General features: G+C 27.1%; 2 protein-coding genes across 3 annotated transcripts; both read left to right on the forward strand.

Moving 5' to 3' along the window:
- Positions 1 to 561: 561 nt before the first annotated feature.
- Positions 562 to 3799, forward strand: LOC136983634 (N-acylneuraminate-9-phosphatase). Of its 2 annotated transcripts, XM_067280434.1 has the most exons (3): positions 656 to 758; positions 1886 to 1941; positions 2590 to 3799. In XM_067280434.1, exon 3 carries the CDS (start codon positions 2725 to 2727, stop codon positions 3310 to 3312), a length of 588 nt encoding a protein of 195 aa, XP_067136535.1. In that variant the 5' UTR covers positions 656 to 758; positions 1886 to 1941; positions 2590 to 2724; the 3' UTR covers positions 3313 to 3799. The 2 variants fall into 2 exon arrangements, with proteins under 2 accessions (XP_067136534.1, XP_067136535.1); XM_067280433.1 differs by lacking the exon at positions 1886 to 1941 and having other exon boundaries at positions 562 to 758.
- A 2969-nt stretch (positions 3800 to 6768) lies between these two features.
- Positions 6769 to 26698, forward strand: Naa80 (N-alpha-acetyltransferase 80). Its single transcript, XM_067280451.1, has 6 exons — positions 6769 to 6953; positions 12521 to 12663; positions 22329 to 22404; positions 24752 to 24857; positions 24941 to 25408; positions 25447 to 26698. Exons 1-5 carry the CDS (start codon positions 6862 to 6864, stop codon positions 25184 to 25186), a joined length of 663 nt encoding a protein of 220 aa, XP_067136552.1. The 5' UTR covers positions 6769 to 6861; the 3' UTR covers positions 25187 to 25408; positions 25447 to 26698.
- The last annotated feature ends 963 nt before the right edge of the window (positions 26699 to 27661 follow it).

Below are 27661 nucleotides of genomic sequence, written 5' to 3' on the forward strand. Positions count from 1 at the left end.
ATATATACATTTAAATTCGTTTATAAACAAGTCTGAAACTATATTCTAATCGAACTGAATTAAATATTAGTAAATTAACACGTCTAAAATTCGAATCTCTATGATTAATTGTGCATTTTTCTCCATATTTACAGTGGTTCATTTATAAAAATATTCTAAATTATTCTTTAAATTATTAAAATTCTCAAATACAGTAAAGGAAAAACCATTCATCTTTTATAAATGGTAAATTTTTCTTTCCTTTATTTTATTTAAAAATATTTTTCCCTATTTATTTTAATATAAAATTTCAGATGCTAATACTTTATTTTACTTAAAAATATATAAATATATTTATATAAATTTTTTTAAAAAGTTAAATTTTTATTGCGATGTGCAACATTATAAATCACACAACTTTAAAAAAAAAAGAAAAAAATTAATTTAAAATTACAGCAAAAATTTAAAGAAAAAAAGAAGAATTTTTAAAAATATTAAAATTAGGTGTTACCAAAACGACGCGACGCGATTGGCTCCCGTTTTAAATTAAAAGCGACCAATGAAGAGGCGAAATTCCGTTACCGTGGCAACGCTTGGATGACGTATAAGGCGAGCAGTGACGGAAAGACATCCAGTTGATCACCTGATTCCGTACTGTAAAGATGGAAGTTAGTTTCTGCACATCGAGAGAGAAATTGCAAGATATAACCGTCGTCCTTTTCGATTTAGATGGAACACTAATCGATACCAAAGGAGCCGATCGCGAAGCGTGCTATCAGGTAATTAACCATTGATTCTATAATAAATTACAGTAAATATAATTTAAAAATCTCTCTCTTTTCTCTCTCTCTCTCTCTCTCGCTTGTATGTACGATAGGATAAATAATTTGCAAACTTTGCTACAATGTGAGATAAATTACTCATTAAGCTTTTCGTTCTTCCTGTTTAAAAACATGTTTATGTCATGGCACGAAAGAAAAAAAAAATACTAAATAAAACGAGTAACAAAATTACTGTCTCTTGCAAACCTCGACACTAAATTAAGAAAATCTCACTGTTGCCAGCTGAAGTGCGATGTCCCTTCGTTTCGTTTCTAACATACGACGTCACAGTCGAGGAAACAGATTGGTCAACAGGTACTTAAAAAATCGTATGAAATGGTAAAAAAAAAATCGGCCGCAAATGCCCCGAGGTAATAAGAGAAGGTGGAGTACAGCTGTTAATATGGAAATTGCGATATTGACCTCCTTTCCTAAAGGTTATGTTTTGGACAAAAAAACAAAAATTCCGCATATAGGTATGCTACTTCCGCCACCTGATTATTTGGCTGGTTGCCCGTACGAGCAGGCAATGGAATTATCTTTTGAAGCCGACACACTTTCTCGATACGTGTACGATTTTCTAAAACAGGTATGCGAGTTTAAAAAAATAAAATAAAATAAAAAGCAGGTCATTCCGTTTGATTGATTAATATTCTATTGTAAAAGCCTAAGAGAAGACCCGCTTGAACTTTTAACATTCTACTGGATCGATTGTGTTTATGGGATTTTTCTCTGTGACATATATTGTGCAAGGGGAAAGCAATCAATTCCTTGAATCAACAACACAATTAAAAGATTACTTTGGGAATAAATATGGTTAGCTTTTACTTTAAGTGCAGGAAACTAATTAATCGCGTAAACATTCACTATATATGTGTATATAATATCATATACATGTTAACCTTACTATTTTCTAAATTGTTCCTTTTCATTTAGAAAATATCTAAATAAGAATTTGTCCATTTTTATTACGTAATTTTACCGTAATATCGTGGATATAAAATTCTTAATATTATTTTCAATAGAATACCTTTTAACCTTTAACCTTCGTTAACCGAAATTAGCTAATTTTGTCATTATTACAGTACTTTTATCCATCAATAGATGGCTGCACAGACCGATTTGGAAAAAGGTGATCCAGGTAATCATAGTTCAATTTTTGCACTATAACATATAAATATGTATATTTTTAATTTTTTTTTTCTTCTATGAACATTACAAACACAATAGAAATTAAACATTTTTATAATTGTAAATACCGTTACATAATATCGAATTTAAATATTAAGCAATCAATGAAATGAATTTAGGTTTTTCCCCCCCTTCTTCCTCTTCTTATTATTATTATTATTCAGTTTATTTTATAATTGACCGTCAATTTTTATTTTTAGTTTAACGTTAATGTAAACTTAAATAGAATTTTCTTTTCTGTTCAATAAAAGTAATTATTTTACACTAAATTTTTTTTTGTGTTGCCGACAAATCAGATGAGATTTGAACTCAAAATAAACGAGTAATTTAATGATTTTCATTGTTTTTTTTGTGTAACCATTTATAATTACGAGCAATTCAATTACGTGTGTGTGTATAGGCCTATATATATAAATACACTTTTTATTGGAGTAATTTAATTTTTAAATCGTTGCTTTTATTTCTAACGAATTATTTTATTTTGTTTCAGTGCGGTAGGGCTCTAAAGTTACAATTTAAAAGAAATTAAACCAAATTATAGGCAATTTTTGCAAATTTGTATACTTTTTACTTAAATTATTCTCTTGTTTTCTTTCAGGTCAGTCGTTATTTGGAAATTCAAGGCATTAAAAAGAACTTAGCTCGTGAAATCACAGACAAGTTTTACGATTACATAAGAGCTAGACCACAGGATCCTGTTAAGAATAGATGGGACGTGGACACGTGGAGAACCATGATATGGGTCGAAGCTTTAGGTCCTAAATTGAAGCGTTACGCGGCTAATTGCTATAACATATGGAAACAAGACCGCTTGGAATACATGAATCTGACCGATGATGTCGTAAATATGTTAGTAGAACTTAGAAACAGATACAAATTAGGTCTGATTACTAATGGACCATCGAACGCACAGTGGGAAAAAATAAACCGTATAGAAGGACAAAAGTACTTTGACGTTATTATTGTAAGTGACGATTGGGATGTAGAAAAACCCGATCCGGCTATCTTCGAAATTGCTTTCCGAAATCTCGACGTATCCCCCAAAGAATGCATTATGGTCGGGGACAAGCTATCGACTGATGTGGAGGGTGGAATCTGTGCCGGAGTAGGTGCTACCGTCTGGTGTTCTACCAAGGATCCCTGGGATACGCCGGAACCGAAACCAGACTTTATCGTAGCGGATGTGTCCGAAATTATGGACCTTCTGCCGAAAGTACGTCGTAAATCTTTAAGGTCGTCGAGAGGTAACCTTTTGTTTCCTTTATCGACCGATTCGGTGAAATTTGGTAACTCCTCGCCTCTATTAGGATGGAGAGGTTAAGTTTTCGAAGGAAAAAAAAAATCGTTTACTTTTAGTTAGATTTGTGCCCATGGCCTTCCACATAATTTGTTTAAGCACGTCCTAAAACAATTATTAGCCAGTGCCTCCTAAAAGTCTTCCAAAATGAAAGGATAGACTGTTGTTATTATTAATCATTCGAATTGGCCCTGTGATCGGTAAGCTATCGTAATTTTAAACGCGTAAATATGTAAAAGGGGACCAATAAAGCCGAAAACGGCATTGTCATTACCCCTTATATTATATGCGAAAAAAAAAACATTATATCTAGTCCACGTGTAATTATCGGAATGGACTATATATATATTTATTTATTTATTGCTTACAAATGTATAGTGTATAAAATATTGTTGTATTTGTAAATGAATGTGGCTTGTTGCTTTAAACTTTCCACTGCAATTTTATTTTGTATCCTTCATTCATCAAATCAATAAAAAACATCTTTGGTATTTTGATATTTAACATAAAACTGTCATTTCTTTTATTTACCGAATAACGATTTCGGAATTCTGCAGAAGGCGCTAATGCTCGGAGGAATATATGCACACGGCATTTAAAAATGTAGGAAAACTGTTTTAATTCATTTATTTGCATCGACCGGTCGTATAGGCCCGTGCAGGAAAGAGACTGTTGCAGTCTTCCGAATTATCGACCCACTAGAGAAGGTCATGGTCAAGGTTAAATATGACGTCAACATAAGTCAGCCGGATGTCAATGAAACTATTTCTTGTAAGTGATAGAACACATTATAACGGGAAGTCTAGAAATAAATCGTGCGTTAAAAATATAGCCCGTGCTCATTATGTAGCTTTTTAATTTTTGAATTGTTTGTAACACGAACATTCGTGTGCAACCCGCGGCCCGCGAAATACTAATATGCGGTCTCTGGGACTTATGGGCCTACGAAGTTCCCTCGAGGCCCGAATCCAGAAAAGGTTGCTCGTCAATCGTCAATGATGTAGAATGTTAATAGAAGCTTCGTGCAATATCAATAAGCTTATATTCTAAAAAGCTGTTTACATTTTACTGGCATCATTCAATTATTTAATGCTTATTACTAATGCATAATGTTTACAGTCGTTAAAATTTTAAATAAATTTTAATATATATATATATATATTTATTTATTTATTTAAGTGTTTGTAATCCTAACAGGGTTGATACACCGTCATACAAAATAGAAATAGCGCCCTTCCCCAGAGTGGATTAAATATAACTGTTACATTATAAAAATAAATATAAGCACATTAATACGTGCAACAAGCTCACGAGCATTTCTGTGATAAATTTTCTTTCTTATAACAATAATTTTGCTGTCTTGCTTTAGCTGCATGTACGTGTATAAAATATAAACTATTAATTAAAATATTGTATTGTCAATTCACATATTATTTTATGACATATTGTCAAGCTACACTAAAAATTATCCGAATAATAATAATTTTAATTATATTGTTTAAATGTAATATCTGCTCCTTATATGACTGTCACGAATTCGTTAAAGATCATTTCTTAAAGGAATAAAAAATCTTTCTAATATTAATCATATGATTAGGAGCAGGTGTTTAAAATATAGAAAAAATTGGAAAATAAACTATATAAATATATTCTGTCCTATATTGAAATATTGTTAGATAATATAATTATTTCGAATTAAAAATTTTAATTTTTTACATTATTTATGCATGCTCATTATTTCAATACTTCAATTTTTAGACCGTGTTCAAAATAACCAGAGAGTATTGCTACTTGATTACTCAAAAGCCTATATAAATAGTATAAAGACTTGTAAAAAATGCATTATTGGATATAACAATGATGTAAATATTTGCAAAATCAATAAGTAACAAGTAAAATGGAAAAAGAAAAAAAAAATTACGATAAAAATTTGCAATATTTACTTAAATTATGAAAAATTAAAAACCATACTGTAATGTAATGAAATAAAAATTAAGTCTTTAAATATTATATAAATTAAATAAATAATATATATTATATATATATATATATATATACGGTAAAACCTCTAAACAATGGCCACTAACAGGAACATACAGAATGGCCGTTGTTGAAAGGTGGTCGTTATTGGAGGTTCGGCTGTATTAGCTTATCAAAAAAATTTGCATTATTGAAAGAACTAGCCTACGAGTAGACCTATTAAACCGATGTTAAAATAAAAACCCCTCTATGCAAAAATATCCGGAAATCATCTGTATGTAAATTAGAACCTTTTATTATTATAATTACTAATTATATAAATGGCAAATTAATTTTTCCGACGAATCACAAAGATTTAAAAGCTATTGGAAAATCAAAACGTTTATTTTATAAATCATAAAAATATGAGAGAATATTATACAAAGCATATTTCTTTGATTAACGGAGAAGATCAATATCTACTGTTGCATATCATCTGTAAAAGTAATTAACGGTTAATCCCACAAGAGCAGAGAATTAGAATTGATTCTTCTATTTCATCGCAAGATATTTATTCAAACACTAACATATATATTACATACACTTGTTTAATTTAAATTTATAATCTTCGATCCGCTTTCGACTCTATCTTATTAATGAATTAATTTCTTTTTTTTTATTGATTTCAAACATTCCATTTAAAAAAGGATACAGACTTTTTAGCTTCACAAGTCAAAAATGTCGCTGGTGAATTTAAATAAAGTGAGATAAAACAATGAAAATTTGAAATTTATAGAGAATTTGAATGCATAAATTCTGGAATATGTAGAGAAGAGTTGCTTGACATCACAGAGAGAAAACAATATTACCTGTATTTTGCTGTTGACCTCTTCTAAGTAAGCAAATCATCACAAATTGTATTTACAAAAACAAAAAATATTAAATAGATTTTCTTGATTTTATCGATTATTCATGCAGCCACTAAAAATATAACCTATACACAAATAAACCCATCAGTTATGTACTGTTTAATGCAATTTGCGGGGTAAAACTTTAATTTTTTGGCATGGAGAATGGATTTTTTTCTTTACTTCTTGCATGCTGAATTTAGATCAAATTTTTAAAAAATAATAAAATAAATATAAATAAAGAAAGAACTAGGCTCGATGCTAATAATAAGAAAGTAGAATATTTAATCGGAAATATTTTTAGATTTATGATATTCATCTAAATTTATAAACAGGATTTGAAATGTTTTAATTAGTGATTTAAATATTCCGAAATCTTTCCTGTTCGTAGGGAAATATAGCTTTAAAATAAATATGTTTCCTTGTAAATGAGAATTTTAAATGAAATTTTGTATTTCAGATAATTTATTTATCAATTTAAAATGTTTATAACGATAATTTATCGCGGATCGAGTAAGTAATATTTAAAATAAAACAGATGAATATTTTAGGTGAAATTTTAAATAACAGATGGCGTTTAAGTCGAAATATCAATTGTATTATGTACGGAATTAGTCACGTGTATTCGTCTGTTCAAATAACAACACTTTTACTTTATTTTAGTTTAATTTCGGTTCCCTCTTTCGACGATTAACAGGAAAATAACATGGAGGTGGTGGAATTACACAAATATCCCAATCTGATGAACGAATGCTGCGAATTACTGAATAGAGAATGGAAAAGAAGTATCACTGCAAGGTCAAAATCCTTTTTTTAATATGAAATAAGACGGAGTCTGCTACATAAGTTCTATTTATAGACCAAAATATATTACTAAAAACCTTTTGTAAGATTTCATTATATATTATTGAATTTTATATAACGATAATAATGTTTGTATATGCTATTTTTAATTGAAATAATGTTTCATAAGTCAGTGAAATCAATTTTTGAAATCTCTGCCTTTATTATTAGCAACTGATTAAGGTTTGAATGTAATGTTTCAATTCTGTAACTAGTTATTTAGTTACCAATATATGCTAACGTTTAGTATGGGCATAAAATAAATCCTATTTATACATATAAATGACATAAATAAATAAATAAATTATATATATATTTATTTATAATAAAAAAAAAATTCGTACAATAGATATTTATAAAGGGTTACTGCATGTTGAAACTTTCATATAGCTAATTTATTAGGTAAATATTCGTGACATTATTCTGACCTGCCTAAAATGCATTTCGGTTAATATAAAGTATCCGACTGATGAGGGCTGTATCATTATATTTTAGATGGGTCAGAATAAAGTTGGAATATTTATGTAAAAAATTAGCTATATGAAAGTTTTAATTTCCTTAAAAATGTTATATGATAGTAAAAGAGCTACTGAGAAATGCAATGCTGAACAGTAAAACACTCCAAAAATACCTTTAAACTATGGCCAAAAATGTTAGAAATTAAAGTGATTAATTCCATTTTTCAAGTAATTGTGGATAGTAAAAGGTTGAGATTGACTGTAACACATGATTAATAATTGGTATATATGAAATTTCTTTGTTATATAACATGTATGTATAAAATATACATTCTTTATATTACATCTCCTGTCCAAAAAAATCCTTATATTTACATAAAAATACTAAAAAAACTATTAAAAAAGTTTTTTAATAGTTTATCTTTCCAGTACTGGTTTAATTATTACATAAAAATACCTATATCTATACTACTATAAAAGTTTAGAAGGCCGTACCTATGGCTTACCTCTATCTATACTAAATCTAAATATGAATTAGCAGCTGAATATTACATATAGATAATGTAGTATAAATATTCTAAATTTTTTATGGTGTAAAGAATATTTTTCTGTTAAATAATTTTCACAAACATTAAATTTTATCATTTATTCTTCATTGATTATTTTAATGTGATTAGTTTTAGCAAATTGCTAGAATTTATCATATTTGATTATAAACTTGAATTAATGAATTTACTAAAATTTAAAGCTGAATTCAAAATCAACTTTAAATTTAATATTAACCTAACTTATTACTAAATAAGTTTGATAACTTAAAATGTTATAACTAAATCCAATTGATTTTTGCATTTCATTAAATTTTATTTTCTCACATATTAATTTAATTTTCATTTATGTGAAATATTAATAACAGTAAATCAAATTGTTTTTAAAACATGACAAATAGTTAAAATAATCATTAAAGGAGTTCTAACTGAAAGTTAAAAATATTAAATAATTAATAAGAAAAGGTTATTTAAAGTAATTAATAGCGAGGTTGAGGCCGAAGTTTTGAACGCGAAAACGTGTACAACAGACGTTCGGCACTGCTTTCATGTAAGCCTAGAAGTTTGACAATGGTGTTTGGGAAGTCAGTGGAATCGTGCTCGACATTCCAAACGCCATTGTCAAACTTCTAGGCTTACAGGAAAGTGGCCTGAACGTTTGATGTACACTTTTTCGCATTTTAAAACTTCGGCTTCAACCTCACTAGTATTTTGTAATTAATTTTATTTATAAAAATATCTAGATGATTTTCAAATTAGAATGGCAATTCAAAAGATTTAATAGGTTATTTTTTCCTACGAAAAAAGTTATCATTAAAACAAAGTTATTAAATATTTTAAAATAATTAAATGTATTATTGTGTTATTGCCAACAAATAATGGATCAAACTTAACTGCCAGAATACCGATGGTTGATTGTTTTATACTATACTCTTCTATATCAGCCATTTTCAATATGGGCACAAGGGTTGAAATTAATGAAAAGGGAAATCATAGATAATTGAAAGTATTAATAGGAAATACTGATAAAATCTAGTAGTGGTCATACTACAGCCTAAGAATTTACAGAAATTACCAGTAAAAGTTTTATGCTGTCTTTTGTGACTGGCATAATTATTTTTATGGCCTTCTAAGATGAATTTGGCACTACTAGAAAATGAGAGTCTAATCTGTATAAAAATTTTACTAAAGGATGCATGTGCAAGTTAGCAACTGCAAACAATTGAAGATAAATGTAGGCAAAACCTTCTCTGCTTTCTTCTATTATCTTTCAGTTTAGCCTAGTTGGAGTATATTGTGATTACGTGTGTCAGTAGCAGTCAAATGTGTTTAGAAAAGAGATATTTATAGTGGGTTTGTGATTAACTCTAATTTATATTATTTTTAAATATATATTTCAAATGTTTAAATTTTTACAAGAATCCGGTTTCAGAAGGACTTTTAATCAATTTACATAATCATAAACAAGAAAGCGCCTCAAAGAAAAAGGTTGACTTTATCAATGTTGTGTTCCTGTGGCTGGAAAACCACAGGAACGCAATTTACATGTAAGAAGACAACAAAGTTTGTTTCACCTTCAACTTGTATTATTTCTAAACATATATATTTTTAAATTTTTACAAGAAAATTTTAAATTTATTTCTAAACCTCCCTTATTCATCATTAATGTGCTTGCTTTTTGTTTGGCTTTATTATTATTTACTATTTTTACTTCATTATTCTCCTTCTCATTTATTTTGAATTTCTTGTTTTTTTTGTTTGTTCATGTTTTTATTTATCCAATGTTTAATATTATGTTTACTTGGTGACAGATATGTATTTTAGTGGAATATATATATTAGTTTGATATATTTATGAAAATTATGACAATATGGTAACAGGAAAAAATGAGAAAGTTGAAAAAAGCTCAAAGGGGACCATGGCTGAAAAAGATTGAGAATGGCTGTTCTATATAACAGCACTGTGTTATGATCATATTACTTGTTTTCATGTACAATACTAATATTTTTTTTGTAATATGAAAACAAGTAAAGATAATTATGTATTTTTAATGAAGTTGTTGTATTAAATTTATTTGTAATTTGCAATATACACTAGCAGTTATAATGTAAGTTTTGAAGGAAAGGCTCAAATTATAAAATAAATTGTACTAGAGTCTGTCTATGGAAAGAATCAACTTGAGTATTAACCAATGAGCATGAGCCATTGATCGCTTAGTTGTGGCAAGTTACTTCCGGTTTCTTCCACATTTGTTAAACACATCACAGCCATTATAAAAGTATTATGGAAGCTTTACGTTCTGGTATTTGAATATAAAGAAGTTCGCTATATGTAGTAATTAAACGTATAATTCTTTTTCAGTTAACAAATACTACTACTGCTATAAAGGTTTAGAAGGCTGTACCTATGGCTTTGCCTTAGAAGAGAAGTGAGAAGAGGAAGAGAAGGGGGAGGGAAGATGGGGCAAGGATGATAGAAAAGTGTGAAGAGAGGGCCATGAGCGGTCAGTACCGGGCAAAGATAAGTAATGCCAAGATAAGCTTTTACAGAACGTGGCCTAGGCCTGCAGAGAACAGTGTGGGTACTCCAAATTGGAGGTGACAGATGAAACCTGACAATTACAGTACACTTAACTAAAACAGGAACAAAATGCTCCTTCAAAGGAGAGGTAACACACAAACACCAACTAGGAGTGGACAAAGAACACAACAAAGCAAACGCCGTTACATGGAATTCCGAGTAAAGCACGGGTGGCGGATGAACATAAACCGACAAATCACTGTCTTGGGGGACCCTGAGTACCATGTAGAACTTACTACAGGTTCAGGGGTACAAGAAAAGTCGCGTGATGGACAACCCTCCAGATGAGAACATAACATCCCCAATGTGGGGGAATGGAGCCTGACAGTGAAGAGGCGCCCGACAGAACACTCAGTCCTGATGAACTGAACACAGTGAGCAAGCCTTGAAGAAGCCAAACGCGGGTGCAAAGACAAACACCCGGTGAGTTAACAAATACTATAAAAAAGTAATATAATTAATGGAAAAGTCATTATGCCATCCAGTGAGAGAAAATAAAATAAAATTCACATAATGCCTGAAAAGTGCTGACTTCATTAGGGAATGTGCTGGTTGGTTTAACTGAAGTGACATTACGTGTAATGTTGCTCTCAAGTTGATTCTTTCCACAGACACTATATATATAAATGATGATTAAAAAATTCACTAATTACTCTGAAATTTATTCATTTTTCAGTTAAATAATTACCCCATTAATTTTTCACTATTGACCAAGATAAACTGTTGCATATGCAATATTTTTTAACCAAAAAAAAAATGAAATCTTTATTTTTTAATTTGACAAAATAAATGATCAGCAAAGAAGCAAATCTAGATATTCTTACATTTCTAGATTGAATCTAGAAATCTTTAATTGTAATCAGAAGTTGAAGAACCAACTGAAACTCTTCTTCAAAACTAAAATATGACTAACTAGATATCATACTCGGCTCTTTAAAATACTTAATGAATCATGGACATGGAATCAACGACAGAAGGTTCAAACGTTCTGTCATTTAAATGTTAAGTTAAAATATGTTTGAATTTCGGTTGCATCTGAAGATGGCCTATCGTATTGGGTCAAAAACGTTAATGTTTGTTTAATGAACATTTCTGAGCATCAGGCATTTGATGATTCATTAACTAAAATATGAATTTTTTAATACTTTTTTACATATAATTTTAATAATAATTAGGATAAATATAAATTTGAAATTTTTAAAAATCAAATTAACTTCTGTAATAAACTGTGTAATGAATTGTGTATCAGTTTATCAAATACATAAACTAAATAGCTTTATTTTTCATGTCATATGTGAAAATAGAGATTTTTTTGGTTTAAATATTTGGAATTTAATTTAGGCCTTGAATTATTAATTTCTTTTGCAGTTTAAGATTTGAATGCATTAATTTAATCAAATTTTGAGGCTTTAGCAACATTACTTAATATTTGAATAGAAAAACTAAAAGTACAATGCTGTGTGTTCACTTAAGTACAATTATTAATTAAAATGAACAGTAGTGGGTCAGAACCAGAGTATTTTAAGTGGTTTCTTCTTTTAAATAAACAAACCTGAAATTATTATTAACAATTAAATATCTAAATATATTTTGTAAATATTTTGAATCTATAAATGTTAAAATTTCTGTCTGAAACTTATGATTATTTTGGCATTCAGTGTTCATTGCACAAATTATTCCTCTTATTATTTGTATTAAGAATATTAAACTATTTTTTAGAATACCTTTCTTGAAAATAACTTCTACTGAATTTATTTTGGTAACCATTGCAACAATTAAACACAAATATTTTAACTTTTGTGTTTAATTACTAATAAAGTAATTACATTTTTTTACAATATAATATTAGACTATTAATTAGAATTGTGTTATGATTTTTATATGTTTGTATTAAATGTTTTAAAAATATTTCTAACCAAAACTTTTTTTAATTATACAGAATGCATAGCTTAGAAAAGTCGTGTGATTCATTACCTGTTTCTTTGATTCTTCTTTCTTCTGACAATAACACAGTAGAAGTCATTGGTCATAGTCGTCTATCTCCTATGTCATGTGATCCAAATGGATGTCTAATAGAATCAGGTAATTGAATAAAATACAAATTATTTTCATCTACAAGTATAAGTAGAATAAAGTTTTGGAATTTACTGTGTTGGAATAGTCTCTAAATAGCATTGTGGACATTAAGAAAGCCTTTACTTTTGCATTTCGCTAGATCTTCAATGGGGGATCCAGGTGTTAAGTAATAACACCTGGACATGACATATTTAGGCCATACTAACCATAAAAATTTTAAGAACACAGCTTAATTTAATATCTATATTCTTCAGAGTAACAGGCACATATTTCAAATGTTTTGACTAACCTGTTTCTTTACATTGTTTTATGGATTATAAATGATGTATTATATAGGATAAGAGATTCTTATGCAAAATGTAAAGTAAGATGATCACTTTCTGATACTTTTATTTCCAATTTCTACCATTCAAACAGCTGATCTATAAACTTGTATGCAATTCAAGTTATAGATGCTTTTCAAGCAAAAGTAAGAATAATTTACAGACTGAAATGTATGCAAATTATCCTTACTTTTAATATTCAAATTACTGATTGATATTTTTTTACATACTAATTACAAAATAAATTGTTTTTCTAATATCAATGCTAGAAAAATAAAAACATTTATTATGTAATGTTTAAAAAAAGAAATGCCAGTTGGTAACTTCAATATTAAAAAAATTCAGAAAATAATTTTAAGATTTACAGATAAGCCAAATGAATTATGCAGATATACTAAACATCCCAAAGCCAATACATAGATACTCAACCAAGCAATTGCCTTAAACAATCGGGCTATAAGTTTGCTCTTATTAATGATTAAAATACTAAATAATTTGATACTAGAGGTATACTAAATAATTTGGTAGAGGTAATCATTAATAATAGTGGATTTAATAGTGGATAACCAGAAGCATCATTTTCACTGAATTGGAACCAGAATTGAACCAGTGGGATAAGAATCTATTAAAACTGGGAGTCAAACTAAACTGGTTGTTTTGAACTGGTTCATATCAGTTCATCAAATCATCTTTTAAAGTAGTGAGATTACCTATTGATGTGAAACTTACAGATGTGGGGAGCATCATATATTGGTTTGAAATTTGCCCAAATTAGTGTTAATTATGATGCAGACTCAAATCACAGTTGTTGTTACAGAGTCTAATTTATGATAAATTGACTAACCTAGCAACATTTTATATGCAGTGAATGACTGTTACTTTTGAAAATTGTTATGTAATAATTATAAGTACAAATGTCTATAGTTTTCTTGTTCTGAATATATACAAAAAATTAAACTATGCATAAATCTATAATTGGTACACTAAATGCCAAGAGAATAATATTTAATAATGAAAATATCAAAGAATCAAAATGTTAAGAAACAAAATATCAAGATTCATTTCAAAAGATAAAATGTTGAATTAATTAAACAAAAAGAGGTGTATCATTCAACATTTTTTTTTTTTTTTATTATATATATTTTGAAACTTAGGTTACTACAATCCAATGATGTTCAGTAAAATATTAGATAATAAACTGATACTTCTTAATAAGATTATTGCCAAAAAGTAGACCTGGTGGACCTAGACTCCTTAGATATTGGAAAAATTACAAACATTAGCAAAAATATTTTTTCTGATGAGTAGCACTATATACTAAGTAAATTATGAATGGAATAAAACAAAGTAGAAAAAAAGACAAATATATTAGAATATTGGAATATAAAGAAGAATGATCCTTTATATCATTTTCTAAGATTGTTTTAGCAATTCCTGCAACACAAATGAGTATAAAACAATTATTTTTTAGTCTGAAGTATATTCTCTTACCTTTGAATGAATACAAATATGAAATCTGAAGTACATAATGTTATATAAGTAAGATGTTTTGAAAAATGTAAAAATGATGATATTTGTTAATCAATATAATTTTAAAATTTAATAAAAAGGTGTCAGTTTACATATACAGTGTGTTCTTTTGGAATCTTCCTAGTTTTGTGGATTAATTTTGGGAAAATAAACATGGGTACAATACTGTAGACAATGATAACAGAAAGTGCATCTGAAAAGTTATTTACAATGTTAAATTAGTCCATTTCTACATGTTCTCCTGACATGGCACATATGGTATGCAGTCTGTACTTGATTTTAGTCAATGTCTGAGCCAACATGTTAGGAATCATACTGTTAATGGCATCCATGATTCTTATGTACAAAGGTATCAAGACATTTTTGTAGCATACACATGATCCTTGACATTCCCACAAAGAAAAAAGTTTGAAGAGGTGATGTCAGTTGATTGGGCTGAGTAAGAAATGAAGCCATGTTAATCAATTCATCAATCTAGACCATGCAGCAGTGGAGAAACAGATTGCTGCTACATGGCAATGGCAGCCCTTTTGAACCTATGCACATGAAGCTTGGAGTATTGAACAACATTCTCAGATACATGTCATTTACAAACAGAACAATTTAAAACTACAGAGGTTTGAAAGGAACACCCTGTATTTTGTTCAAAGTTATTTTTGTATAATTTGTGCTTATATCAATAATTTCAGATTATATAAGAAATGTTGGTTGGAATTTTTATTTGGTAAATGTTTCACTAGAATCTCTGCTCACAATAATGAGATTATTTTAAATTTGTATTTTATTATTTTTTAAAAGATTTATTGCTGATTTAATGTTATTTTCAAATTTAGACTTCATAACTGAAAATTTTGATTAACCAATGTGGTAACCAAATGCTGAACCAAACCATTACCTATTTCACCAGTTATCAGTTTTTTTTATAGATCAGTTAAAGCAAACCAGAACAGAAATTCAAAAGAGATCCTTAAACAGGAATTGTACCATTTTTTCTTGAAGTTTGAGTCACTATTACAAAGATATTAGATGATGATGATTTGACTTTGTCATATTTTATATAAGAATCGTGTGTCCTATATATCAGGTCAGTCCATAAGTCTATGCGCATTTTTATGACCTTGAGAAAAATCTTGTTTTGCTGTTAAAAATGTCAGTCTAATGTGATAATTTTTACACTGAAGTGTTAAATTGGATCTCATTCATATAATACTGTTCAGAATTGTGAACATTTCAGTTGTTTATTTTCGTTAAAATGGAAGTAACCAACCAATACAAAAGACATGTTTTATACTTTTTATTTTTAAGTGGTGAGAATGCTACAAATGCAGCCAAAAAAATAAATACTGTAAATAATCAAATCGTAATTAGTGCAAGGACTGCGCAGAAGTGGTTTGAAAGATTTAGAAACAATGATTTTAGTGTGGAGGATAAGGCTCGTACTGGAAGACCCGTTGACTTTGATGATGATGCTCTGTCTGCACTAGTTGAAGCAGAACCATCTTTAACAGTTGATGAAATTGTGGAACGTTTAAATTCATCCCATGGAACTGTTCATAGACACCTACAACAAATCGGAAAAGTTTCAAAGCTAGGAAAATGGATACCACATGAACTGTCAATAGCTAACCGACAACAATGTGTAAACATTTTGCACGTCTCTTTTATCCCGCATTGCTTTAGAACCTTTTCTTGGTAGGCTGGTTACTGGAGACGAAAAATGGATCCTCTATAATAATGTGACGAGAAAAAGACAATGGATGGATTGCGACAAGCAGCCAAAATCGACTGCAAAAGGTGGGTTGCATCCAAAAAAAATTATTTTGTCTGTTTGGTGGGATATGTCAGGTGTAATTCACTTTGAGCTGTTAGAACCTAATCAAACAATTACAGCTCAAATGTATTGTGAGCAATTAGAGCATTTAAATGAAAAATTGAAAAAAAAATCGACCATCATTAGTGAACAGAAAGCAGGTTCTCTTGCAGCATGACAATGCCAGACCACACGCTGCAAAAATAACTGTACAGAAACTTGAAAGCTACAACTGGGAAATTTTACCTCATCCACCATATTCACCAGATATTGCTCCCAGTGATTATCATCTTTTTCGCAGTTTGGAGAATTTTTTAAAAGGGAAAACTTTTGAGGATGGGAACAATGTAAAAAAGGCTATTTCTGAATATTTTGATTCAAAACCGAAATCATTTTACGAAGACGGGATTAAAAAGCTACTATCAAGATGGCAAGAAATTGTACAAAATAATGGTTGAATACATTATAGCTTGAAATAAAATTTAATTAAAATTTTTTGCTGCTTTTTTTGTAGATAAAAATACGCATGAACTTATGGACTGACCTGATAGGATAGCAGTTATCATCAGTATAAATACTGTTTAACATTATTACTATAATATTGCTATTTTAGAGTTTATAATTGCATTTTTCATTATATAGGATGTTCTAGAACATGTATAAACATTTTATTTAGTTTTACTGAGAAAATTAACAGGACTAAGAAAGTGCAATTTCTAGTTGTTATATTAATTATATAAAAGCTTGAGAATTCAGTTTCTTCTGAACCATGATATCATATACATATATATGATATGATGCATAAATGTCTAAAATTTATTTTATATAAAATAAAATTTACTAATACTTTGGAAGTAATTGTATTTATCTCAGAAAGCATTAATCAACCTGTAAAGTTTGCCAATGCTTTATAGGAGCTTGATTAGTTAATGGACATTGCTTGAACAACAATATAATTAAAGTGCATTAAAGTATTGAAAAGTGAGAAAAAATTCTCTTTGGACTACTTTTTCATGTAACAAAACCATTCATTCACTCCTAGTTCTATTCATTTTTTATGTATTGTGTAGAGTATCTGAGAAAATAGATTCTCAAATACTTTTGTACATTACATTAAATATTTTAAAAATTAAATGCCATTTAATATCTTTTATCAAACTTTTAAGATAAATATTATCATCTGTAAGATGTTATTTAGGTCTTTAAATGCTATTTTAATAATATATTCTTAACAAGTATTTTAAATAAGTTTAAATGTAAATTCAAAATTATGAAAATATTAACTCATGCATTACTTGTAATTATGTATAGTAATTTATTATTTTTGCTAAAACAGAAATAATAGAAAAATTTTAATATTATCAAGAGTTAGATTAAATTATTATATTTGAAATATGTTTATTTAATTACTACATATATTAAATTTAAACATAATATATTTTCAATGTTATGATATTTATAAAATTTTTATACTGATACCTTCTATTTCGAAAGTGTCATTTTAATGTAAAGGTAAGTGAATACAATTCACACATCACAACAACAATTAATTTATTCTTCACAAAATAATTAAATTCTACATTATTAGAATGCCTGAACCTTATCTCATAATTTTATATTTTAACTGAATATGTCATATAATATTTCAAACTTATTTTATATTACATTGAAATATATCTCTTAACACACATATACTTAGTTAGTATTGAAGTTGTATTTAGATCATTTAAAATTCAAGAATTTAAATAATGTTAGCAAGTAAATAAATCTAAAACAATCAAATTATTTGAAAGTTTTAAAAGTATTATTAGATATTACTATTGGATATAACATTAACTGATAGCAAAACATAGTTTGTATTTTTCTTAATTCTAAATAATATCATATGTATTGATATTTTATTGAAAATATTTTTAATTCATCTCAGAAATTTGATATTTTATAACTTAGAAATATTATAAATAAGTAAAAGCAAACACCTTACTAAATTCTAGTCCTAATTTAATAAACAAAAGTGTTTTTGATCCAGCTTGATGGATCCACATTAGTTATTAACTTTCAACAATAGTTGCATAATGGATTTCATTTTGTACTTGTGCAATTAACATTGGCATATTCAATATTTAAACTTCCATATGTAATACATTCTGTTTGAACAACGATGCAGATCTTGATGAATCTGCATCAAGTTGGATCAAAAATGTTTGTTTCATTAAATTAGTTCTGGAATTTCATGAGGTGTTTGTTTTGTACTTATTTATTTGATTCTCAAGTGTTTTGTGATTGTTGATTGTAGAAATATTATTCTGATTAAGCTGAAAATAAAAAATTTGCATAAATTTATCAACTTTATGAAGTTTTAAATATTAAGATAATTATGATAAATGTTAATATTTCAATTGTCAATACAATAAATAAATATATAAGCCAAAAATGGAACAAAGATTTCTATAGAGAAACTTACCTAGATATAGTCATTTTGCTAGACCATCAAGGTGGTTTCTCTATATAATATATAAATATTTGTTGTAATAATCAAACTGAAAACTGAACATAACTTTTCAAATTTTAAAACACTACTGATAATATTGTAAACTATAACTTAAACACAATGACTACAGTTTATAAATGAATTTATTGCTAGGTTTCTATTTTAGTTATACTGGAAGTCAGCCAGTTAGTAGCTTAGTTCTATTAAACATTACAAAAGAAAGTTTATAACATTAAAGTAAAAAATAATATAAACTGAACATTATTTTAAAGTTATACAATATATACTATATTATATATATTGTATAATTTAAAAATTTTAATTTTAGTTTTACATAATTTTTTCATCTCAAAGATGATGTTTTATTTAAAAAATTTGAACATATTTAAAATTTATTTCATCAGTATAATACAAATTATTATTATTATTATTATTATTATTATTAAACAAAGTATTCTTCCATTTTGAATCTAAACAAATCTAATTTAATAGAAAATATTTTATATTCTATCATTAAACTGTTTTATATACTAACTGAATGACTCGGTTGTTCAATTTCTGAAAATAATTTGCTAATGTGGTTTATTTTAGAAAATAACATCCTATGAAATTTAAAAGTTTAGAAAAAATGGCATTCTCTTCTATTTTCATAAAATTTTCTATATCCACAAATGAAAGTTGTTATTCATTAATTAAAATGTGAAGATTGATATATTAACATCTTATGTTCATACGTCAGAGAAAATATTTTTGAAAATTTTATTTATTGAATAACATTTTCATATAAATTTGATAAAATCCTTTCATTTAGTCAGTAGAAATTGAAAATAAATTGAAAGCTTTTTAATTTGGCATCATCATCGTATAGAATTCCAAGTTAAACTGACAGTTAAAATTACATTTAAATACTTGCTTGAATTTAATTACAATGTACTAATAAACTATAAAATATATTTTAATAACTGATTACCATTAAATACTGATGTTTTTGAATAATAATCTTGATTAATTAATTAATATTTTAAGCTGTGAAATTCATTTGTAAAACTTGTGTATCAGTTTTTTCTGATATCTAACTAAAATAATTTATTTGTTAGCATGGTTTTTTAATATTACTGGCATTCTTCATAATCAGTTGTCTTTTCAGACAGCTGATTATGAAGAATGTGATTATAATTTGAAGCCAAATTATATATTTTCTATCAACTTATAGAATTATAAATGTACATAAACTTAAATTTTTGAAAGAAAATTTATACTTTTTATAAGTATAAATTTTCTTTCAAAAATATACTCATTCAATCATTTTATCTTGGCAATTCAATTTAGTTTATATGTTATTAAAAATGAGTATATATGACATATAAAAACAAAAATATTAGCTTTAATATTTTTATATGATATTTTATATTTTGTGTTATAAAATATAAATGCAATAATTGAATATTATAACCAATACTTATATATTATTTTTGAACTAAAAAATATTTTTAGTAATTTTTAAATTAGTATAAATTCTAAGAAATAAATTTCTATCAATATTATTACTGTCACTTACAAGTTAGTAATTATTACAATAGCGAGGTTGAGGCCGAAGTTTTAAATGCAAAAACGTGTACGTTGGACATTCAGCGCCACTTTCCTGTAAGCCTAGAAGTTTGACAATGGTGTTTGGAATGTTGAGCATGATTTATACTGACTTTCCAAACGCCATTGTCAAACTTCTAGGCTTACAAGAAAGCGGCGCTGAATGTCCGACATACTCGTTTTCACATTTAAAACTTCAGCCTCAACCTCGCTAGTGATTTTAATTTTGATCTAAAAAATATTTGACCTAAATTAAATATTATAAAAAATAAAGAATATTTATATTTTCATAGAATAAGTTTGTAAATAAACAAAACCTATTTTTGATGTTGAAAATTAAAAACATTCAGAATTATATCCAAATTGATTTTAGAGTAATTTATTTTACATTCAGTAACTTAACTCAAAATTTATATATAAACATATATCATATAAACATATCACATTAACATATATAAATTTATGTACATACATAATAGGAAGTGTGAACTTTGACACAGAAACAAAACTTGGGTCTCTGAGTAACAATATTTTTAGTACTGTAAAAAATTGTATATAACAAAGATATTTTATTTTCACTTACCTAAATTAACTTTTATCAGGTCTTAAATAATAATTTTTCCAGAATTTAGTTGAAAACTTCTTTTCTCTAAAAAATTACTTTAATAATTATCTTAATTAACCAGTTGGTAGAGATATGAGGTTTATCAAACTGCAGTGGGGCTGTTTGAACTATGGGTATAAATTGTAATTGAACAGAAGTACAAACAGTTACAGTGTAATCATGTAACCTTTAACTATTATGTTAAATATTGCAGTTATCTATTTATATAATTGTGGCCAAGGAGAATCTAGTGAGGACTGAAATTCATTCCACAAATGAGTCTTAATTTTTCGATGTGATCTCAATTACCTTGCTCCATTGCAGCTTGATAAGCCTCATATCTCTACCAACTGGTTAATTGAGATAATTATTAAAATAATTTTCCTTTTATTTCTATTGTGTTTCCTCATTGAGCTTAGATCCGATCACTTGAACCACTAAACAGTGTGTTATGGAAATTAAAAAATTGTTTTTATCAAATTTCCAAATTAATTTAGCTAAACAAATAAAAATATAACAGATTAAACAAACTATCTTTATAACTTATAATTATTTTGATTATATAGTGATTTATATTTTTATTTAATATCATTAAGATAATTCTATAACTGATTTTGTTTGTTTTCTTCATTATTATTTTTATTTCCTAAAAATATATAGGAATATGATCTCTTTGTAAATAAATTCAATGATAATTGATTAATTCTATCAAATTTTTTCTTTTAAGGAAAATATATTAATATTAAAAAAATAAAATGTATTTTATTGTGACATCATCATAATGCCAGGCATTTTTAATTACATTTTAATTTTAAAAAATCACATGACTTCTGGTCCAGACCAGGAGTTCATATATTGTTGGGCCTCCAGTCCCTAAGCTTTCCATGTCTGGTCTTGATTTTCATCTAATTGTTTTCTAGATTAACAAAAGACAGGTGGACAGTGGTGGAAATTTATAGACTTGCAGTTTGAATTGCAGCCCAATCATACCAAAAAAATTTCTTCAAATTTATTTTTGTTGTCTAATCAAACTTGATTTTATATTCTTAATTTTTGAAAGAATTGTAAGTAATATATATTGCCAAATTTAATTAAACAAAATTATTGTATTTTTTATTAAAATTTCTCTATTTTTTTTAAATTAAAGTTATATAAACTTTAAATTAAAGAACTTATATATAGAAAAACTTTCTATATATAAAATTTTTTATAATTTTTTTATATAAACTTTCTGAAAAATATGTATATTTTTTTGATAATATATCAGATAAATGATATATAAATTTGATTTATGCTAGAAAATTACTTGTTTGAATTTGTTTATAGTTTTAATTAAAAATGAAAGACGTGGTGAAGGTCTTGGAAAGTTTTTAATGCAGAAAACGGAGTGTCATGCGAAAAGGTATGAAAATATTTATGTATAACTTACATTTAACAATATTTACATAAATTAAATTTTCAATTCATCAATTTAATATTTTTCAAATATTCACAAAATACACAACACACAACCTAAGTCCTACCAATAATGTTTTAATGAAATAACGAACATTTCCAACCTCCTCCTGAGGTCTGCCTCAGGTTTAAAGATAAAAGTTTTGTAATGGAAGAGGAGGAGATTGAAAACATTTGTATTTTCTTAAAACATTATTACTGGAAGGACTTAGGTTTTTTGTTGTGTATTTTGTGTTACAGAACAGTCTAGTTTGCAGAGAAATTTTTTTGTATTTTTCAAATATTTATTTTAATGTTTTGTAACATTCAATTTAGAAATTCTTACTTATACTTATAAAAAGAAATAGATAAATAGATATTTTTTGAAAACTAATTTAATTTTATAAATTAATTATTTCCATAGGCTCTGCTTAATATGTGGGGAGATTGCAACTTCTTTTTCTTCATTTATTTTGTTAACAAAAGAAGTCACAATCTTCCCACATACAAAGCAGATCCTATGGAAATAATGAAGATGAGTCTGCTCAGGCAGAAATAGAATGTTAATTATTTAACAATTTGGATGATGAAATGTAACAATTGAACTGAAGTTGAAAGATATTAATAAAATTGTATTTTTGATTTATAAACTATTAAGGTATTGACAGTGAAGTCTTTCATGCATGCCTGTTTGTTTGTTTATTGACTAGTCAGAAAGTCTTTTGAAAACTTTTCATTTAAAAAATTTAGGAATGCTAGCATCTCACTATTCAGAATCTCCAATTATTATAAAATAAATTTCAAGTAAGAGAAATAAGACAAATTTATAATCCTAATAGACCTAAGTGAAAATCTATTATGTACAGTATATATAACGGAAAAAATAAAAAGTTACTTCAGTAGAAGCTATATCAACATAGAAATGCTATTAATTTAATGTGATCACAGTATTTCATTTGAAAAAATACATACATATATATTGTTGAAAGAAATTAAGAAAACAAAATAGTGATGAAATTACGTATTCAAGCTCTTTTTATGAATAATAATACTTGAACTTTTTTGTTTTAAAACTGTATAAATCATCACATAATCATGTCTATCCATTAGTAAATTTTAATTCATTAAATAAACAACTTAATTTTTCAAATGAATGCTTTTAAAATGCTTTTAATTTAATAATTACAAATTAATTAATTAATTTAGAATAAACAGTAACTTCTCACCAAAAAACCAACAACGGTGCGTTATCAGATGTAATTACAATTTTTCACAAACGTTTTCGAACATAAAAGTAATTACATCGTTTTCGAACATTGTAATTACATCTGATAACGCACCGTTGTTGATTTTTTGGTGAGAAGTTACTGTTTATTTAACGCGGTGTGCGATTGATGAGTAATTTAGAATAATCTGGAAGAAAAGATTTGTTTGTTTCATAGTGAGACTCAAACATGCAACTCTTCCTTACCATGCAGATGCATTCTTAATTACATTATCCAGATATCCATCTGATCTTTACTTCCATATCAATTAATTGTGAATGCTAAATGATATGACCTGCAAAAATCTGCAATTGGCTTCTTTTCCTGGTTTGTGTTTTTAATCTTATGTTTAATTTTGGAACTTTATTATGGCTTGGTTTTAATATAAATTCTTTTGATTTTGTATCAAATACTGTGGTTCTCAATCTTTCTGAGGGTCCAGAATACCATTCATATACTTTTTGTTATGTAAAGCATTAGCATCGATATATTCAAACATCAATAAGCAAACATACACACTCAAAACACTTTGTAAAAGTGCAGCCGTATTTATTACCAAATTCGAACGTTTTCGGTCGTTTCGGAACATAACCAAAACGTTTGAATTTGGTAATAAATATGGCTGCGCTTTTACAAGGTGTTTTGAGTGTATTTGTTTGTTATAAAATGCAGTCTACAAAGAGATCAATAAGCAATTCCATGTTTACTATTCTCACAAAACAATGAAACAACAAACTAATAAATGAAGCAGTCTATGGAGTAGGATATGAATAAAGAAATATGTTGTTGTACATTATTGCAAATTTATTCCAAAAACTTAAAAAAAAAATTTTTCCTAGTGGAACACTTGAGGCAAGTTTGTGAAATACTCAGGTATATGGTTCAAAACTACCCACTGAACTAATACTTTTAATTTGTATAATTTATTGATTTTTTTCTGTAACTTAGTATTTCCTTTCAATCTATTGGTAATTTTCTAAAAAGATTACTTCTCACTAAATATATTTGTTTACTTCAAATATATATAAAAATTAAGATTTTTTTTTTCAGATTAGGATACCAAACATTGTATCTTACAACTGGAGATAAACAAGAATTTTATGAACATTTGGGATACAGTCATTTTATATTTGATAATTTAGCTAGTCAAACTCATGTAAGTCTTAAAATTTATTTCATACTTATGAAAATTTTTTTAAATATAGTATAATAAAATAAAAATGTTCAAATAATTTTAAGGATAATAAAAGTGATTTGATTAATTCATCAATAAAAGAAATGAGTCTTAAAGAGAACTTTAAACAAGAGAGAAAAAATAATGAGATAATTTCAAATAATTTGGATTCAAAACTTCAAGAATTGTCTTTGCAATCTCTGCCACTTCCATTACCACCTCCGCCGCCACCACTACCAACTCAGCCAAAGTCGCAGTCAAAAAGCATATTTAATCGTGAAAAAACATATTGGATGAAAAAATCTTTATGATGGTTTTTATATTTATATTTTATGAAAATTTCATATTTGTATTATTTAATATTTACAAAACTAATTTGTAAATATTTTATTATATTATAATTAAAATAATACTATTTATTAAACTTTATAAATGTTTGATGTTTAAAAATATATATGACAAAAATAAATTACTATTTAACTTAGTATTTTTCAATCAAAAACCAATAGTTTTTTATACATGTTGTTGTTGTTGTTGTTGTTGTTGTTGTTGTTGTTGTTGTTGTTGTCAGCCAAAACTATTTTATAATCAAAATCACAACATTACAGCTATATTTAGATTACAGTACAGTCAAACCTTGGTTTTCAAACATAATTCATCCCTAAATGTTGTTCTAAAACTGAAGCAAATTTTCCCATAAGAAACAATATAAAAATGGTTTAATCTGTTCCTGACCCCCAAAATAAAGCTTCTTTTAGCCGTATTTCATGCTAAAAATGCCTAAGAGTGCAACTTATTACTGTATTTTATATTATAATTTTTTGTTAGCACCTTTAAAGACACATTCTTGGATGCCATTTATATTACATGAATGTCAGTTAATGTGATTTTTATTAATTTAATTTAAATTTGACTATGGTACATACCAAAACACAAGTAGTATCTTTCCCGCATGCACATTGAAATCTAATTTAAATAGCAGTGTCATCAATGATTTGTGTTGTTGTCTAATGATGTGGGCAATCTTTGTGCCACTAACTTCCAAATCAGTTGATTAGTCAGGCTGTCGACTTTCTTTAGCATAGGAAGTATAGGGAGTTGACTGTCTAGGTTTCTTTAATCTGTGGTTGGCTCTTGCCAAATAGCTTGTTTGGCAACTGGGGGAAATATGACTTCAAAATTCTGTTTGTGAACCAATTTGTTTTGAAAAGTGAGTCATTTGAAAATCAAGATTTGGCTGTACAAATAAAAGTTCAGAATGAGTCTCATTAAGTAATAAATGTAATACATTGCAATAACTATGTATTATATTCAAAGTTTAAATAAAAATGGGTGTTCCTGTTATAAAAATTATGCAAATATATTATGTATTGAATATTCAAAAATATTACTGTTCAGTTATTAATTTGTATTAGATTACTATATATTGAAAAATGTAACAGATAACAATGCAGTTTTATTATATTATAATTATAAATCTTGTTTATGTGGCTTTTTTTTCAACCTCTGATTGACCATAAAACAAAGACAAGTGTAAATGGCAAAATGAATTTATTACCAAAAGTTAGGTACAAACATCATTAGTTTTTGACAGACAAATACCTCAATCATCATGGTGATTATGTCAAAAAGTAACCATGTTTGTACCTATCTTTTGACAATAAATTCATGTTATTTACACTTGTTTTTGTTTTATGGATCATCAGAGGTTGAAAAAAAAACCGTCCTCATACATACTTTCAAAAATAACTGATAATTGATAACATTTTGTATATTTTAAAATATCTCTTAGTTATAAAATAATACTCTTCACAATAATAAATAAATAAATATACAGGTTGGTCCATTTTTAATCAGTCCACTGGAATAACTTGAAAAATATACATTTTACAAAAAACCATAGGCTAACATTTTATGTTCAATCTTGTGGCTCCTTGGAAGTCTATCAGTTTCACTATAGCTGGTGCCATAATTGGTGAAAATGGGTCAACTTCATTTTCTTAAATGGGGAATCTCCATAAAAAACAACTAATTACTGGTTAATATTAATAATAAAAGTTCTATGTCACTAAAAATAAACCAGCAAAAAATATAAGAACCAGTCACTTTGAAAAGCAGATGTTTTTGTCCATTTAGAATTTGGAACACCAGCCTGAAGATGTCCTTTTAAAACTGGATAAAAACGTTTGCTTTCCAAAGTGAGGAGTCCTTTTGCTGGCTTATTAACATAGAGGAAATTTTATTGTGAATTACCATTTTTTTATGATTTTTTATGATAAAAAAACAAACTTTTATGTAAAAATTTTTTTTGAAAGATGTACTTTTCAAATTATAGCTTCAAAAGTAGTGATTTTGATAGCTTGGATAAGCAAAAGAAAAGCCATAAGTGCCTATTTTAAAGGAAAAAATTGAAATTTTAGATTCAATGAGAATGGAAAAAGTTTGCTTCCAAAAACTATTTTAAATTGTTTTGATAATTTAGTGTCATGCTATTTATTGTTCATATAGTGTTTATTTGCCTTATTTGTATAGAAAATGTGTGATAAGTATGTTAGTATAGGAAATACTTAATAATTAATGGAGTTTGCTATTTTATGTGAATTTCCACTTATATGCAGAGTCATGGAACAACTTGGCCATGTATGACAGGACTGTACTTATAATACAATTGATTAACTATATTTAATTTAGTATTAAATGTATAAAAATGAATGTATTCAAACATTTTTATTTTTTTTAATTAAATTATATATTAATTATGGCTTTAAAAAAATGTAAATGCAAAA

This window comes from Centruroides vittatus, unplaced genomic scaffold (assembly GCF_030686945.1).
Source record: "Centruroides vittatus isolate TY-2023 unplaced genomic scaffold, ASM3068694v2 contig_884, whole genome shotgun sequence".
NCBI classification, from domain to species: domain Eukaryota; kingdom Metazoa; phylum Arthropoda; class Arachnida; order Scorpiones; family Buthidae; genus Centruroides; species Centruroides vittatus.

Bases quoted from the DNA above. Each gene is read 5' to 3' on its own strand.
- LOC136983634 (XM_067280433.1), top strand. From the start codon at position 642: ATGGAAGTTAGTTTCTGCACATCGAGAGAGAAATTGCAAGATATAACC. The intron at 759-2,589 runs GTAATTAACCAT...GTTTTCTTTCAG, and splicing joins ATCGCGAAGCGTGCTATCAG to GTCAGTCGTTATTTGGAAAT.
- Naa80 (XM_067280451.1), top strand. From the start codon at position 6,862: ATGGAGGTGGTGGAATTACACAAATATCCCAATCTGATGAACGAATGC. The intron at 12,664-22,328 runs GTAATTGAATAA...ATTTGTTTATAG, and splicing joins TGGATGTCTAATAGAATCAG to TTTTAATTAAAAATGAAAGA. The intron at 24,858-24,940 runs GTAAGTCTTAAA...AATAATTTTAAG, and splicing joins ATTTAGCTAGTCAAACTCAT to GATAATAAAAGTGATTTGAT.